The sequence below is a fragment of the Lampris incognitus genome, chromosome 4, assembly GCF_029633865.1.
Source record: "Lampris incognitus isolate fLamInc1 chromosome 4, fLamInc1.hap2, whole genome shotgun sequence".
Taxonomy (NCBI): domain Eukaryota; kingdom Metazoa; phylum Chordata; class Actinopteri; order Lampriformes; family Lampridae; genus Lampris; species Lampris incognitus.
This window is the reverse complement of record NC_079214.1, coordinates 44,369,026-44,386,188: the sequence shown is the minus strand read 5'-3', so window position 1 is coordinate 44,386,188 and position 17,163 is coordinate 44,369,026. Positions and strand designations below refer to the sequence as shown.

Below are 17,163 nucleotides of genomic sequence, written 5' to 3'. Positions count from 1 at the left end.
TTGTCTTGTCTGTCTGTGTTTTAAACTTTAGTTGAATGTCTTGTATCTTGTGTTTTCTTCTTGTTCTTATTATTAAGCATATATCTGTGTAAATAGTTTAAAAAAAGAAAGATGTGTGTTGTGCATGTTCTTTCATAATAATAATAATAATAATAATAAACCTAACCAACGGAGACAATGAGTACCAGCCAATCAGATGCAGAGTAGGGTGAGTCTTCACAAAATACGGGTCTGAAAAAATAAGGCATACCAAAAAGGAGCCATGAAACCTTTTGATCAGTAGGCGCTGGTTAGCTACTGTGCTAGTGAGGGAGGACTTGTAAGGAAGATATATTTCCATTCAAGAATGACAACTAGTAATCATGCAAGCCATTGTATTCTGGGAAAGTGCATTCAGCGTATTACAAAACTGCAATAATATCGTGACTCGAAATCTTCATAGTGGAATGAATTGCCACTTGAGACATGTAGCCTCATTCACTCATTCATTTTCCCCTATTTTTCACTTACTGATGCTAGAGGGCACTAATACTTCGAGCGTTTTATTGAGGGAATACTAAGTTGTTAATCTTCCCGCTAAAGGTTCTTGGCAATACTTCATGAGAAATAAAAGGAAGAAAGAAATTAAATGCACTCTGCATAAGTTACAGTGTAGTTGAGGCTGATTGACCTCATTTGGATGTTATAAGAGAACTTTTGACAGTGATGAAGGTGATTATATTATAAAAGAGTTAAAGCTATTAAATACTTCCCAGTTCGCATAATTTGATACCTGTTGTAATTAATTGGCTATTCCTCTGTGTCTACCTTTCAGTTACGCTACTATCACTTACTCGAAATAGTCATGTTAGTCTTGTGAGCTAATCTTCATAGATATTTCTTTCAAGTAAGTCTTTTTCAGGGATGTTCATACTCAATGTAATTCTTCTGATAGAAGTAATACTTCTAATTAGAATTATTAGTATTAGGCATTAGTATATTTTGAGTCACTGGTGTTTTCTGCTATACATGTGACAGTAGTATAGGGGTGTGACACAATAACAAGGTACTTATGGTGCTAATGAATATATCGACTGCCTCTTATCACAGGAATGAGCAGAAGGCAGCAATAAGAAGTGCATCAGAAAGAAAGTGTAAACTTTTTTTCTGAGGGTGGTCATGCTTTAACCTCTACTGTATGGCAAATGTAATCCAGTGTTGCGCATGAAAATAGGCTCTCAGCATTTGTGGTGAAGACAACAAATTTTCACCACCAAGGAGAGTGAGATTTTTTATTTTTATTAGGATGCACAAAGTTGTTTGTTGGTAATATTTTCTTTTTATACAAAATGTTAAAAAAATATTTTCAATAAACAGATTGTTTTATATGATAGACAATACTTTTTATATATAAAAAAATCACTTATAATCTCTTCATACAGTATGTAGTCATACTCATTTTGTCCCATAGTACATAGCATGAAACACACAGTAGGTTATAAAGACCATTCAAAGGTGACAGCAAGTACCATTCGCTCACAGGAACACTCTCTTTCATTCTGCAGTGAGAATGCCAGTGTTGAATATGATTCAACACTACCAATGGTGTGTATAACTGGCTATTTTCATGAATCCATTAGCACACAGTGACAGTGTCCGCCTGTTCATCATCCTGTATGCCAGCATTGCAGAGGTAATGCATGGCAGCGGGCAGGGACTGTGTGTGCTCCTGCAGGGGGAGGTCTGTGATCGGCAGGCCAGGGGAGACACCAGTCTGCTGGATAAACTGCTGCAGGTTGCACTGCCTTAGCTCCTTGTTCAGTTCCTCCATCTCCTGCCAACTATCCTGGTTGGAGGGAAAATCAGGAGATGATTATTTACATTTGGACCTGTATTTATCAAACGACTTAGTAGAAAATGTGGTCTTGAGTGAATCCTTAACTTAAGTGTAAAAGCATTTGTCATATTTCTTTTGACCTAAAATACTGTTAAAAAGATTGTTAACCTTCATTTACATTTGCTTACGCTGAAAACAAATGTGTTTTTCCCCAGGACGGTAAAACAGATTGCTGCTGCTTTGAGAGATCTAGTATGCTGTTAGTTTCTGCTGGTCTAAACTCCATATTATAATCAAACCCATCTGATCTGCTGGTGTCATATGAGGGCCTCAAGACACCAACACCTCATATTGTGTAGCTGACACACATGGGGTCAAACATGTTGGACCAATAAAATATGAGCCGAGTAGAAAGGTGAGAAACTGAGGCTTGGGGCTCTATTACAGCACTGCCACCTTCAGGTCCCATACACCACCATCGCTGTCTTCTTCATCTCCACACCTTCTTTTGGCCTTTTTCAAAATGTAAACCAAGGGTTTATCTGCTCTGTAATTTTTTTTGAAGAGCTCTAGAGGTCTGATAGTTAGGTTAAGAATTGTCATGATGGGATCTAGATAGCTGATGCATCAACACAGGCAAGCCAACAGAAACCGAGACAGGAAGGATATGTAGATATTGGAAGATGATGAGCAGCTACTGAAATGTTGAATTTCTCCTATACTTCACTAAAAGTAGGTGTGGGTCGTTTCTTCTTATTTCTTATTCTCCACTTTTAGCAAAGAATATTTTCTCTTATGGCTCCTTAAAAAATTCTTGAATATAAAACCTCGGGAACTTTGATAATACAAAGACATTGAAGCCAAAAGTGACAGAATACATCATTAGAAGTTCAGCTCAAGTTGCACAGATTGTCAGTTAAGTTTGCACAAACGAGGGATTTGACTTGGTGCAATGTTGACATGAATGACACAGTCATAAAGCAGCATTCTTGAACTAAGACTAACAGGTGTCTAAAAATATCTAGAAAATAGTGTTTAAGTATCCAAGAGTAACAAGTGGGCAAGGAGATAGTACAAGATGGTTATTTTTGCCTGATTCTCTTAAATGGAAAAAAAATAAAATGTGCATATTGTAAAACCAGAACAATAGAACATTTGCTGGTTATGGGTCTCTACTATGCAAAATTCACACGCAGAGTATTTCAGGATGCAAACATTTTAATTTTCTCATCCCCTCCAGACATCTACTGTCCACAAGAAACCAAAAACACCAGAGATCCTTCCAACGTCTGTCATTACTTCAACTGATGATACTGCAATATGAGGTTATGAATGAAGGAAATGAAAGGAATATATAGGACTGGGGTGGGGGATGAACAATATTAAAGCTACAAGGGTTACATAAATAGTCCAGAAAAGAGAAAAAGAAGAAAGGGAAGGGGAGCGAGGGAGATAGCAAGAGAGAAAATGTTAGGTAAAGGTTTAGATTATTGGCTGGAGATATGGCTGGGAGTTTTAGGGAAGGGTTTGCGTAAGGTAAGGCATACCAGTAACTCTGCTTCTGCAGCCTGTAATTCCCCCTCTGTCTGTCTCAGTGACATGACCTGTTCTTCACCCTGTTGCAGGCGGTAGTGGAGTTCCTGCCTCAGTGGCACCAGGGACTCGTCTATCTGTGGAGTGCCTGGCCAAGAGCTGTGCTTTTGGGCCTCCATCAGTATGTCCTGCCCCAGATGGGCAGAGCGGGCCAAGAGCTCTTGAAGCCGGTAGCTGTAGTCATTCACTGAAGAGCAGATCTGGGCTAGACATCCCTTCATGTCTGGACAGAACAGTTAGCAACAATGTATGAATTTCTTAAGACAGGACGACAAAGTCTAGGCTCTAAATTTGGGAATTCCTCCTTTTTTTCTGTCTTACTTTTATTTCATTTTAAATATATTGCAAATCAAAGTACAAAATGCGCATTATATTTTCTTCAGTTTCATTGATTGAATGTAAATATTGTATAGTGGGCTTTTCAATTTTTGAAGAAGCCTGCTATGCATATAGTACATTAGATACAGCAGGTAAACATCATCAGCAGGTATTGCGAAATGATAGCTATTGTGCCAAAGTAAATTACTACCAGCAGCCCCCCCCCCCCCACACACACACACACACACACATCAGACTTCTACATGCGAAAGGAAAGGAGCCAGGTTGGCAATGTGTTTTCATTTTGTTTGAAGGACATCTGGAGGAGGCTAAGCTGCATGCCTGCTTTGATTTGTAGTTATTCATACTGCTGGACAATAAAGGTTGGCATTAAGGTAAAATGAAAATTGGCTTCCACCCATACCTTGTTCTTTATCCATCTCCATGTGCAGCTGTTGCTCCCAGGACTTTCCATGCATCAACTCGATTTCATTCTCCCTCAGCCTGACTTCCAATGCCTCCAGTTCCTTCTCCAGACCCAGAGTCAGAGCTGGCATTGGATTAGAAGACCTCTCTCTCTCCCTGAGCCCAGTTTCCCTCTCCAGCACCTGAAGCTGCATTTCTAGGTCTCCTAGCCTCTCCTGCTGCTGTAGAATCTGCCTAAAGACCTCCTCTTTGGAGGGATAAGATTGTGTCACTTTAACAGGGTTTACAGGGTCCAGGAAGGAGACAGGTGAAGAAATCGGCTCTGGAGAGGCTCTAGGTGACGGCGACCAAGCCCTGTTTGCTTTAGTCCTTCTGGGGACCATTGAGGGCCCCAGACTGAATGTGAGAGCCTTCTGTGGTTCCCTGTGTTTGAGAGGTTTGGGGTCTGAGTGCCTGGGCAGCAGGAATAGTCTTTCTGTTCTCAATCCATTGGGACCGTCACTAAGACTGGGGCCTGTCCTCCGCAGGATGAACTGGACCTCTGCAGCCAGTTGTCCTAGCTGAGCCAGAGACTGCAGAGGACAGTCGTCAGCAACCAGCTGTCTCTCAATACCACGCAACTTCAGGATGAGAACATAGCGACCTGTCTGGCCTAGGGAAAAACAGAGATGGGCAAAAGAACTAAGAGCACTGTATGATATTGTTGACAAAATAGCTGAATCCAAATTCTTCAAAAGTTTAGAGGTCTCTTCATCCACATATACTTCTGGAATTATGTCTAATATCTTGTGCGATCAGACTGAAATGTGATCATGCTTATTTACATGTAAATGTAAATGCGTGTAATTGCAGCTGAGCTGCATTGAGGAGGGATTGTAACCCTGTGATTAAAACCCTCTTGGGAGGGGTTTTGAGACAAGTTGTGGCAGTAATGTCAGACCTAAATTAGATTTAACTTTTTATGTCTTAATACCCTTATGTCTAATAACCGTCCCTCCATCCAGGACATATATAATGGACGTTGTGTCAGCAAAGCCCGTAGGATTATCAAAGACCGACCCCAGCCACCCCAACTATGGACTGTTCCAGCTGCTACTGCCAGGCAAGCAGTACTGCAGCCTCAAAGCCCGGACCAGTAGGCTCCGGAACAGCTTTTTCTATCAAGCAACCAGGCTTTTCTACAACGAACATTGAAGACACTAAGCTTGCTGCCGGACTGACTGGTACTGACCTATGGTCTTCAGGACTTACTATTGCTGCTCCTGTTAGGGGTCACCACCGGATCATGAGTTTACACACATGCATGCACGCACACACGTGCACAGACACACACACAAGCATGCATGCCTGCGCATGTGCGCACACACACACAGACATAGCTTGGCATACACAAACACACACAAATATGAAAACAACTACACACACATATGCACATTTATTAAGGCAGGGCCTACACACCCACAGCACCTTACAAACACCACACACTATTTACTATTATGACTGATTTTTATTGTTATTTTATTGCTATTGTTGCTGCAATGTTGAGGAGCCGAAACACAAGAATTTTACTCTCTGTACTTGTATAATGGGATGTAACAATAAAGGATCTTGAATCTGGAACATGGCAATAATAAAACATTATTATTTTTGGAAAATGACTAGTAATGTTTCAGTGTAAGTCCACCTTTAAGTTTGATAAGTGTAAATGGAATGATTTCAAGCCACATATGGCATTTCTCTCCTCCTCCCAGATGGGTCAAAAGCCATACACATTCAGGAAAAAATATTTATTAACGCACTGGGGGAGTGCCAGTGGTGTTCTCTCTGGCTACCAGAAACACATGTTTGATAAGTGCAAGTGAAACATGAATAAATCGCAGCCCCATACAATCTGAATAGGAATGGGATATGCTGATGAAAGTGAGCGACTTACCAATGGCCTGAGCTAAAGCAATGACCACATCCTGACAGGAAGTGTTTGGCATTAGACCACACACCACTCTAACCACACCCTCCACCCAAACTTTCAACTCCATTTGCAGCTGTCAGTCAAACTCAACACGAGTCTGAGTCCATCGACCACCTGTATGGAGAAAAAATATGAACATGTTGGTAAGCTATGCTCCATTACACCAGGTTTATAATTCAGAAAATGTGTTAATAGTCAGGTAAGTTCGCATGTACAAGCCATTTATCCTGATGAGATGCTCATTGAAAAATTCAAAGTACATTACATGGCATTCTCAAAGAAGAGTATCTAGGAACATCGAAGAAAAGCTGGAGTTCAATTCTCACTGGGCCACTCAGACTGAATGTGATACAGTCATTTCATTGAAAATTGCTTTATGTCACAGAGTTGAAAATACTGCAGAAACACAGGCCTTCATTAGACCTTCATTCATGCAGCTGGAGAAGAAAAATGTCTCAATCTGCCAGTCTTTTTGCTCTTCATATAAACACTCTCATATAATTGGTCTTCTTGAAACCATCCATCCACATTTTGGACACATCATCAGTTAAGAAACAAAAAACAAACTACTGAGTATCTCCCCAAAAGACTTACAGTCACTGTCTTAAACAAATGGCTTTACTCTGGTGCTCTGTTCACTCATACAGATGACTGGCTTCCATATGGGCTCAGGTCTGATTACAGCATCCTCAAGGTTCAGCGTTTTGGGGTTTTACCGTTTTTCACCAAAAAATACCCAGATTTTTTTAAAAGGAGCAGATCGGTTTAAACTGATTTTCACCCAGATTTGATGTTTCCACTGATTATTTTCACCGAAAAATACCGTGAAAATAATCACCAATAAATTCCCGGATTTAAAAAAAAAATACCAAAAACGCTGAGCCTTGAGCATCCTTAGTATGAGTCCAACTCAGGACCTTTGATGAATGTCCTCCCCTCTTTCTACCACATACTTTCTGTCTCACTTTGCTAGCCTATCTAATGAGGTAAGAATTGACAAAAAAATAATCTTAACCCCCCCCCCACACACACACACACACTGCAAAACAGCTGGCTTTGGTATGGCTCCTGATGTGTGATAGTCCAGTTTTAAGAATAAGCTCACCAGTTCATCTCTTTAATCTGAACACTGTGACTTTCCTCCCAAGCTCGTTTCACACACAGTTGCACCTGGCCACCTGAGGATACATGGCCAATGAAAACTGAGCCCACCTGTGAGTAGAGGCAAGTGTCGTATGTCTCTCACAGACACTAAAGGAAGTGCTCATTAAAAATGAAGAGGTTTCCAAAAATGAACTATGCATGTTGGAAGGCATCAAAGCAATGATTCGAGTGTCTGCTGAAGCCCTCCCCAAATTCTATCGACCACACTCTGTTCCCTATACCATGAGGCCAAAGGTAGAAGAAGAGCTAGACAGACTGTTAAAGCAGGGCATAATTTCACCAGTTAAGTATGCTGACTGGGCAGTTCCCATAGTTCCCGTGTTGAAGCCGGATGGCTCAGTCAGGATGTGCGGTGACTACAAACTAAAAATAAACAGTGCCTCCTCACAAGCGCAATATCCGATTACCCATGTTGAAGACCTGTTTAATACAGAGGGAGGGAAAGTTTTCCAAGCATGACTTAAGCCACGCCTACCAACAAATTGCGATCGATGATGAATCCAAAAAGTACTTAACAGTGAACACACACAGAGGCTTGTTCACCTACAATAAGCTATCTATCTCCATCTTTCAAAGAACGATAGAGAGCCTGCTGCAGGGCCTGCCCCGGCTAGCTGTATATTTGGACGACATTCTACTGACAGGGAGAGATGAAGCGCAACACCCAAGAACACTGGATGAAGTACTCTGACGACTGAGAGAAGCTGGCCTGCGACTCCACAGAAGTAAGGCAGATGCTGAGGGCTTACATCCGGTGGAGAGCAAGGTGAGAGCCATAGTGGAAGCCCCATCCCCAACCGAGCTGAAAGCATATGTAGGCTTGTTGAATTACGATAACAAATTCCTGCCTAACCTTGCCACATGCATAGCCCCGTTATACCATCTACTAAGGAAAGATGTGCCATGGGCCTGGAACAGAGAACAAGAAGAAGCTTTTCAGAAGTCAAAGCATTTGCTCAAATCAGCCAAAGTTTTAGTTCACTACACAGCTGGCAAAGAATTGGTACTTGCGTGTGATGCATCACGGTACGGAGTAAGGGCCCTGCTGTCATGTGTGATGGAAGATGGAAGTGAGAAGCCACTGGGATTCATGTCATGCACACTGAGACCCGCGGAGAAACGTTACTCACAGCTTGACAAAGAAGGGTTAGTGATAATGTTCAGCATTAAGTGGTTCCCTAAGTACATCTATGGACAGTCGTTCCCAATCGGCACGGACCACAAGTCACTGATCTCACGGTTTCATGAGAAGAAACCAGTGTCACAGATGGGGGTCGTCCAGAGTGCAGAGGTTGGCAGTCTTGCTGAGAACATACAAATACAAAATCGTTTACAAGCCAGGTAAAGATCATGCGAACGCAGATGTGAGCAGGTGGCCGCTGCCTCAGACCGAGGAGAAGGATGACACAGATCATGATGGAGGTGATGGACACTCAAAAAGAAGACACATCGACCAAATCAGGAAGCGCCATGCAACAAAGATCAGCGACATGCCTGCGTGTGGGGGGACTACAGAGTCTATCAGCTTACAAGTTCCAGAACATTCACTGGAGGCCTCAGCTGAGGACTCCGTCATCACCACTCCAGTCAGCTAGAGAGTAACTGCTCCTGAAGGAGTTCCTGAACATTCTCCTACTGACATGCCGCCAGATGTAAGAACAGAGCCTCCACCTGCACTATGATGCTCCATGAGGACAAGGCAGGCTCCTGCTCATCTGAAAGACTTTGTGTGATAATAGCGAGACCTCTCAAGAAAGAGCAAGAATACACTCAGGGGCTCGCTGGAAGGCTGGCAGTCTACCCACCTTCCTAGTTTCTAGTTTTTTGAGTTCACAGACTTGATATAAAGAAAAAAAGTTTAATGCATGCAAATGTGTGCAATTGAATGCTTAATTTTTTTTTTTAGTTAAGTGCCTTAGAGAGTTAAAGATGGATGGTTGTGGCCGTTGCAGTAATCGAAGTTAAATGTGAAGTATCAACTGTGTGGATGACAAAAGCGAAGCTCAAAAACTGTTATGCTTATGTTGTATTGATTCAAATAAAGTATGCCTGGTTCATTGAGAGTGCTTCTTTTATTCTTCAGTATCCTTTCTGAAGAAGCCCAAAATACTTGCTGCTGTATGGTATTATCAGTATTGAAGTGTGTTCATTGTAATCATTTCAGGTCATTAACAGAAACTTAGGTTAAATGGATGTGCTTGTTCTGTGGTCTCTCACAGGCATAAAGTTACATTGAAACCACATTGGCACATCTGCAGCATATCGACTAACCAAGAAGAGTTGCTTCTCCACTAACTCAGCTTTGATCAACATATCACTGATATCCATAAACGATCCCAGCAGACTCCACGTCATCCGCAAGCTCAGAGCACTTACTGTTTCCACCCCCCACCTCCTGTTGTTACTTTACAAAAGCATAATCCAACCCATCCAGCTGTACTGTTCCCTCTGTTTTTATACCATGCTGACCATCTCCAACAAACACAAACTTACCGGATCGCACATGCTGCCTCCAAGATCATCCACTCCCCTACACCCAACCTCTCAGATATGAACGACAAAGCCATCACACGCCTTGTACTCACAATAGTGAATGACTCCGACCACCCCCTTAATTCATATTCAACAGTACTGTCGTCAGGCTGCAGATACAGAACTCTGAAATGGGGAAGAACTCACTTTGGCAGAAGTTTTTCCCTTCTGCCACAGCAGCACTAAACAAACTGCCTCGCTGACCTAGTATAGAGCCAGATTTATCTGTGGGTGTGAGTGAATGTTATGTGTTTATGTATCTGTATGTATATCTGTACGTTGCGGTGTGGTCATCTGTATGTTTTTGTGCATGTACTGGCTGTGAAAACAAAGTTCCTGGGGGACAGTAAAGACTATATCTACCTATCTAAAGACTATATCCAAACTAATCACCATATTGATTAGGGTCTATGTTGTTTCCTCATTAGTCTCCAAGCCCTTTGGGCTTAAACCCTATTGTTTTTGTGTAGGTTTATTATTTTTCTTCAGAAAGTTTTGCGCAAATTCTGGTGAGATTTTGTCCATTGATCGGATGTTGTGTGTTAAGTGCTGCCGAAGAAATATGACCCAACCGGCCTGATGGGGGCGCTATAATAAAAGTTCAAGTTTGAAAAGTCATAAATCCTACGTCGTAAATTTGATTTACACGAAACTTGGTACAGACATCCATCTATCACCACTCGACAAATTTGCATCTAGAGCAGCTAAAGTCTGCCTCAGTAGATTTTCCGGATTGCTACCAAATTTCACGTGGCTCATTATTCGATCAACTTATCAAAGGTTGCATAAGGTTTGTTGATCTTGTAAACTACTAATAACACACATTAGCCCCTAGCTAACAGATCTGATCCTTTAGCCGAGCGGTTAGTGACGTCGTCTTGTGGTGCAAAACACGCCGTATCGAATCCTGCACCGGGCGAAAAAATAACCGATTACAATCTCTTATTTAGTTTTCAAGCTATTGACTAATGAACTTCAAAAGGATGTGGCTCAGCAAATAAATAGACCAAAGTCAACAACCGTTGCGCCAGTCATCACAAAACCTACAGGATGTGTCCACAACAGTACCTGAAACATACCCTGAAAGTTTAAAGAGAGACGGACATGCCTTTTCTGAACACATTTTTTAACATTGGGAGTTTGACTCATAACCGAAAATAGGTGTGGTTTTATGAATTCAAAGCTATTGGCTGCTGTCTTCCTGGGTGGGCGTGGCTCGGTACCGCTCGTCACTTGTTATTTACAAAAAATGTCGGATAACGAGAGCGAGAGGGAGATCCTCTGCGAGGATTACAGTTTCGAGGAGGAGGATTCGGTGATACAAATAACTGTTAAATAGATAGATAGATAGATAGATAGATAGATAGATAGATAGATAGATAGATAGATAGATAGATAGATAGATAGATAGATAGATAGATAGCAATACGTCATAGCAAGCTCGGTAATAAAGTCTCAGCAAAATAGCACAAACCCGAGCCAAGTAGCTAGCAGGAGGGAGTGAACCAACGGCTTCTCCGTGGTTTTATAGCATCTCGCTACGGACACACCCTATATGCAAATTGACTGGTGTCTACGTATTCACCGGCACAATTTGTCATTGGACACCATCTACAGTCAATCACAGATCTCTCTCGAGTGGCCGCAGACGCGCCACTGAAATTCTCCGTGGTCACATTCCAACTCGGAACATAGCCTATCAATAGGAATTTTCAGATTTTGATGTCAGTATCACTTTAATTCAAACGGACCAATAGGGGGCGCTACAATTAAAAATGGGCGTGGTATAACACAAATCAGACTATAAATCAGAAATTGTCAAATCTTTACAACACTCGCAGGATATGAGTCATAACAATGTTGAACCACGTGCGTAAAACTACTTTGACATCGTTCAATAGGGGGCGCCACTAGTTCCAAACACATGCATGGGCCTGGCGCAAATTTGGCCATAAATCAACGACAGTTTGGCAAAACTTCACCAAACTTGGTGGATATCTTTAATTAAGTTGTGGAAGCTTTCAACTTTTAATGGTCTGTGTTGGTTTGAACCCTGGAATCACCACTTGTGTCTATATTTGTGAATATTGTTTCCTTATTGTGAATGTTGTGGCTCTTACTAAAAGTTAATCTATTTTGCTTGTTCATGTGAGTCAGCACTGTTGCCTATGTGAATTGCTTGGCCTTTAGTCCATCCACACGCATCTGTGTGTTTTTGTTCCGCATTTGAGGGCCTACATAGTGTTGAAGTTCACTATGTTTTTTTAGGCTTATCTGCTGTGTTCTGTGTAACATGCACGAGTGGTAGAAAATAGTCCCCTGACTGAAGACAAAAACTATATTTTATATGTATGTATGTATGTATGTATGTATGTATGCATGCATGTATGTATTTATGTGTTAAGTCTCTCCGTCTGTCTGTCTCTGTCTGTCTCTGTCTCTCTCTCTCTCTCTCTCTCTCTCTCTCTCTCTCTCTCTCTTTATATATATGTATATATATATATATACACAAAGTTTTATATATATATAAATAAAACTTCGTTAAAAGAAACAATCAACAGTAGAAAAAGTGCTCAACAATTAAGGAGCAAAATAATTCAGAATTATATGTATATAATATGAAGACTGGTTACAAGAGACAATGAGAGCCAGGCATGTAGTACATGTAGTCAGGTTAATGGGTTAAAGGAGGTTAATGGAGCCATGTAACCCACTAGAGTAAGTGACAATTTGAGCACATTGACAGATGTTGCAGAGAAGACACTCAGGTTAAGTGAGGGCTTGGAATGTGGCAGAACATGCTGACATTCCTGAGAAACACAGACGCCACCCCCATGCATGCCTTAACTCTCATGCTTTACTATGAAGTCTTAGAGAGGAGAGGCTGAAAACATAGTTTCAACCACTGTTATATAGATGCATGCAAGATTTTAATTCTGGCAACTGCTAGTGACAGGGAAAGTAGGTGAAAAGCCTGGTAACAATTCAATGTTATTTAAGGAGATCTGAATAGAACAAGAAAGTGGATTGTGTAAAATCAGGCATTGTAATTATGTGTTCTTACAACGCCAGGTAAATGGGCCTAAATGGGTATCTGGCCAAAACATATTCATGAGAGCGACCTGGGTTATTTGCATTACGAGTTTCTCCAACACCCAGAGCAGACCTCCAGCGGTTTGCTCTTAATGAGCCTGCAATATTTACCACTGTAAAAAAGTCAACATCTATTGACACAAACAACGAAAAGGGAAAATCAATCTGGCAGTGATACTACTGGAAAACCTATTTTTCAGATATGAACATGTCTAATTTTCAGCCCTGACTACTCTGTAAAGCACCAGTATACTGCTTCATCACAGACGGAAAGAAGACAAACCTGTTGTTTGACTATGCGACACCTTCAACAGAGTGCAACACTCTACCTGTTCATTCAAGCTTTCTTCTGATTGATTATTGTCCTCTTCACTCCAGAATGTCCAGAAGATGTCTGCCCATAAGAATGGGGGGGGGGGGAGCCAGGTTTAACGCTGTAAGTCCAGGCTTGTCATTTGCTTTGTGGTTGTAACTCATGGACAAATGTGCAGCGACACTGCTTCGGTGTGTGACGGCGCAGGAGTGAGGAATGGACCTGTGGAATGCAGTGTTTCTGGGCGTGATGTCTGAACTGAAACTGCTCCCTCCCTCTTGTCCCACTTGTCTCTCTCCCCTGTTCTCTCTCTCTTCCACTCTGCCAAGTTAAACGGTGATGTCACTCTGACACTAGTATATCTAGACTACTCCTATGAGAAAGAAACGTATCCCACTCTTTGAATTACACACACCAACACCTTCTCCTCCACTGCCCTATGTGTGTTTGTATGTATTTATGTTTTACTGTGTGTGTGTGTGTGTGTGTGTGTGTGTGTGTGTGTGTGTGTGTGTGTGTGTGTGTGTGTGTGTGTGTGTGTGTGTGTGTGTGTGTGTGTGTGTGTGTGTGTGTGTGTGTGCGTGTTTGTGTGTTTAATCATACAACCTCTTTGGAGTGTGTGATGGGGATTAACAACTCTGTTGGCTTCTTTAATGAGTCGGCCAACCCTGTCTAATTACAACAAATGAAAAAAACGCATCCACACACACACACACACACACACACACACACACACACACACACACACACACACGATTAAACAAACAAAACACAGGGACTGTTAATGGCTTTTGAGCATGAAACTTGCTTTCCAGATGCAGATGTTTGTGTGTGTGTGTGTGTGCAAGAGAGAGAGAGAGAGAGAGAGAGAGAGAGAGAGAGAGAGAGAGAGAGAGAGAGAGAGAGAGAGAGAGAGAGAGAGAGAGAGAGAGAGAGAGAGAGAGAGAGAGAGAGAGAGAGAGAGAGAGAGAGAGAGAGAGAGAGAGAGAGAGAGAAGAGAGAGAGAGAGAGAGAGGTTTGTTTAGAATAAACCACTGGGTGGCAGTCTTCTACATGCAATATGCTGTGTGAAGAGACAATAAGCCAAGACAGTGTTGTGTGTCTCACCCTCATACACTCACCCTCAACTCTATACATAATTTCTTCATTCTCTTACATCAAAATTATCAAGGCACATCTGAGAAGAAAATTGAAGTTGGCAATTTTTTACCTTGACTCTGGACTAGTAAATGGAAGTGAAATTCATCCAGCTCCCTGTCACCAAGATGATAGACTCAGTGATTATGTTCCCATCCACCTGCTCTCCTGTTTCCACGACAATGCCAGACAGTGTGGACAAGAGGGATTTGGGGGGATGGGGATGTGGTGTATGTTGGGGGGGGGGACAAACAGCTGCCCGCTGCCTGCTTGCCAGCTGCTAATTATAGTTACAGCTTCACAAGTGGTCACATCTGCCCTGCGAACACAAAAATAGACTTTGGCATGTTAAAGACAGATATTCAGTTTCAAAGAGATTGCTGTAGGTTTGTTTCAGTATCGTGTTACAAATGCTGCAACCTAAAGAAATGACCTGCAAGCCAGTTGTTACCACAACCACAGAGGCCTCAGTAGGCAGCCTTACCCTTTCCTGTTTGATCAGCAGGGGTCAAGTCGGAGTCATTTGTCTGGATACCTCTCACCGAGAGTGGCAGCCGCTGCCCACAGCAACATCACTTGGGTGACAGAGAGTAAAATGACCTGTCACCCAGTTTCCTCAAACCTATAGATACTGCCAGAACAGGGCCTTGACCAAGGGCCCACCTCAGGCTAAAGCAATCAGGTCTGACAGTATCAACTCAATGGGGAGCACCACAGCTACTGCCTTCCTCCTGGTTAGCTATTTGACAACTTGGCATTATAACCATTGGTATCCTTACTGTCTAAGGAGTGAAGTGCCTGAGGTTGTCAGCGGTTCAGCTGTCCATCCAAAGCTTTATACACTATGTGAGATTTGATGGCTTTATTTAGACAGTGAGCTTATCAGATGGGCAGAAATACAGCTAAAACCGAAAGACTTTCTATGGATGCTGCTGGTAGTGGTCTAAATCTAGGTAAAGTTCTTACAGCAGGCTTATGCTCTGAAAACAGGTTCAGCACAGCCTCACTACAGGGGATTTTTTAAAAAGATTTTTTAACTGTCTTTTCTCCCTATTAGGAAAGAGGCAGGAACAAACCACAAAGACTGACAGAAAGAGAAAAAGAGGGACAGACCATATTCTATTTTTCATATTCCTCCACGCTTCCAGACAAGTCAGTTATTGTCTTGCAGAAACATGCATGCTTGTATGCATGTCTGCACAAACACGCACACACGTGCACAAGAGCAGCATTTTTAAAAGTTGGTGCTGCAGCAGCTCCATTTGAGACAAGCACAAACTTCTGTGTGGGTGCAAGTCCCATGGAAATGCATAGACTATTTCCTGGAAAACTAATTTTGCTAGGTAAGCTTTCGCTTCCGAAATTTGCCAATCTGATCCTAAAATCTTTTAACCCGTTTCTGTTACTCAAGAAATGTAGTTTGAAAATATTTGTTAAAAAAGTAGAAAATCTCACTGTTGTGTGGCTTGTTCAAGTCTCCTGTCAAATGCACCTGTCTATAAGGATGCCCTTGTTCTTCTACAACCAATTTTCTGAATCCATAGAAGAACACTTAAAGAGGCTAGAGAGACTTTTCTTTATTTCCCTTTGTTCCCTTTTTTAAGGAAGTGTTTTCATTTCGTCCACTATGATGTCAATGGTGATAACGGACAAGTAAGCTCAGGTGAATATTTTTCCGGTGAACAGTTAAGAGGTGTAGGAGAAGAAGAGGAGTGTCCATACTGACAGATGCACAGACTTAGTTAGACAAGCCAAACAACACAAAGGTGAGATTTTATACTTTATAACAAATGTCTTCAAACAATATGTTTTACTCAGGTATCAGAGAGGGTTCAAGGGTTTCGGAGAGGTCATGAAGGTTAAGGTTAAGAAAAGTTTGTGAAAAGTTGCACAAGAACACATTCAGAACCAGGATAAGTGTGTTCTTCAGTGTCAATGTACTGTATCCCTAAAATCTGAGTACAAGGAGAGCAAATACAAATCAGTGTGGGACACAAACAGGAAGCCAGATAAAATGCAGGGCAGCGTGTTGTAATTATTGTCTGTGATTATAGTCTCTTGCCAATTTAATTGCAGGGATTTAATCTGAATGGATTTGCAGAGCCATACTTTAAATTAGCAGTTTTGTAATTATCACTGAACTGCATGTCTAGCACTACATTCCCATTTAATTGCTAACAATATGTGCCTGGAAAAGCTATTGTTATGCTGCAGTCCAGCAGGCAGTAATACTAAACACATCCGGATGGGTGTTTTGTGTTGTGAATGTCAATCAGGGGGCAGCATGGGTTTTTACTGCTTAGCACTGTCATATCACAGTGTTATTGGTTAGAGCCCACCCCTTATATGCAGTGTTTGCATGCCCCCCCCACACACACACATGTTTACATGGGTCTCCTTCAAGTGCTCTGGTTTCCTCACACAGCCCAAAGACATGCATAATGGGTGGACTGGGGTCTCTAAATTGCCTGTAAGAATGAATAGTTTATGATTATATATGTACCCAAAAAGACTGAAGGCCTATTCAGTGTGATTTCCTACCTTCTGCCTCCTAGGTTAGGCTTCACCTCTGCCCTGTGACCCTGAATTGGATTAAGCAAGGATAAAGGATGGATGGATGGATGTACACATGGGGTCCAATCATGTCAGTGAGATATCACGTTCTTCTAAAGCACCATCCTACACAAACAAGACTGTGAGGGATTTGTGCCATGATGGCTATTATCACATTGGAACAGAGCAGCTGAGGGTTCGGAGGATGAAACACACAAGATGATGCTGATGACCTTTGGTTTATGCTCT

General features: G+C 41.9%; 1 protein-coding gene across 1 annotated transcript; it reads right to left on the bottom strand.

Moving 5' to 3' along the window:
* Positions 1 to 1,271: 1,271 nt before the first annotated feature.
* LOC130111887 (ras association domain-containing protein 8-like) lies at positions 1,272 to 13,351 on the bottom strand. Its single transcript, XM_056279182.1, has 5 exons — positions 13,241 to 13,351; positions 6,087 to 6,236; positions 4,152 to 4,805; positions 3,364 to 3,632; positions 1,272 to 1,825 (listed from the first exon to the last, which is right to left on the bottom strand). The coding sequence occupies exons 2-5, from the start codon at positions 6,187 to 6,189 to the stop codon at positions 1,616 to 1,618; spliced, it is 1,236 nt and encodes a 411-aa protein (XP_056135157.1). The 5' UTR covers positions 6,190 to 6,236; positions 13,241 to 13,351; the 3' UTR covers positions 1,272 to 1,615.
* Between the last annotated feature and the right edge of the window lie 3,812 nt (positions 13,352 to 17,163).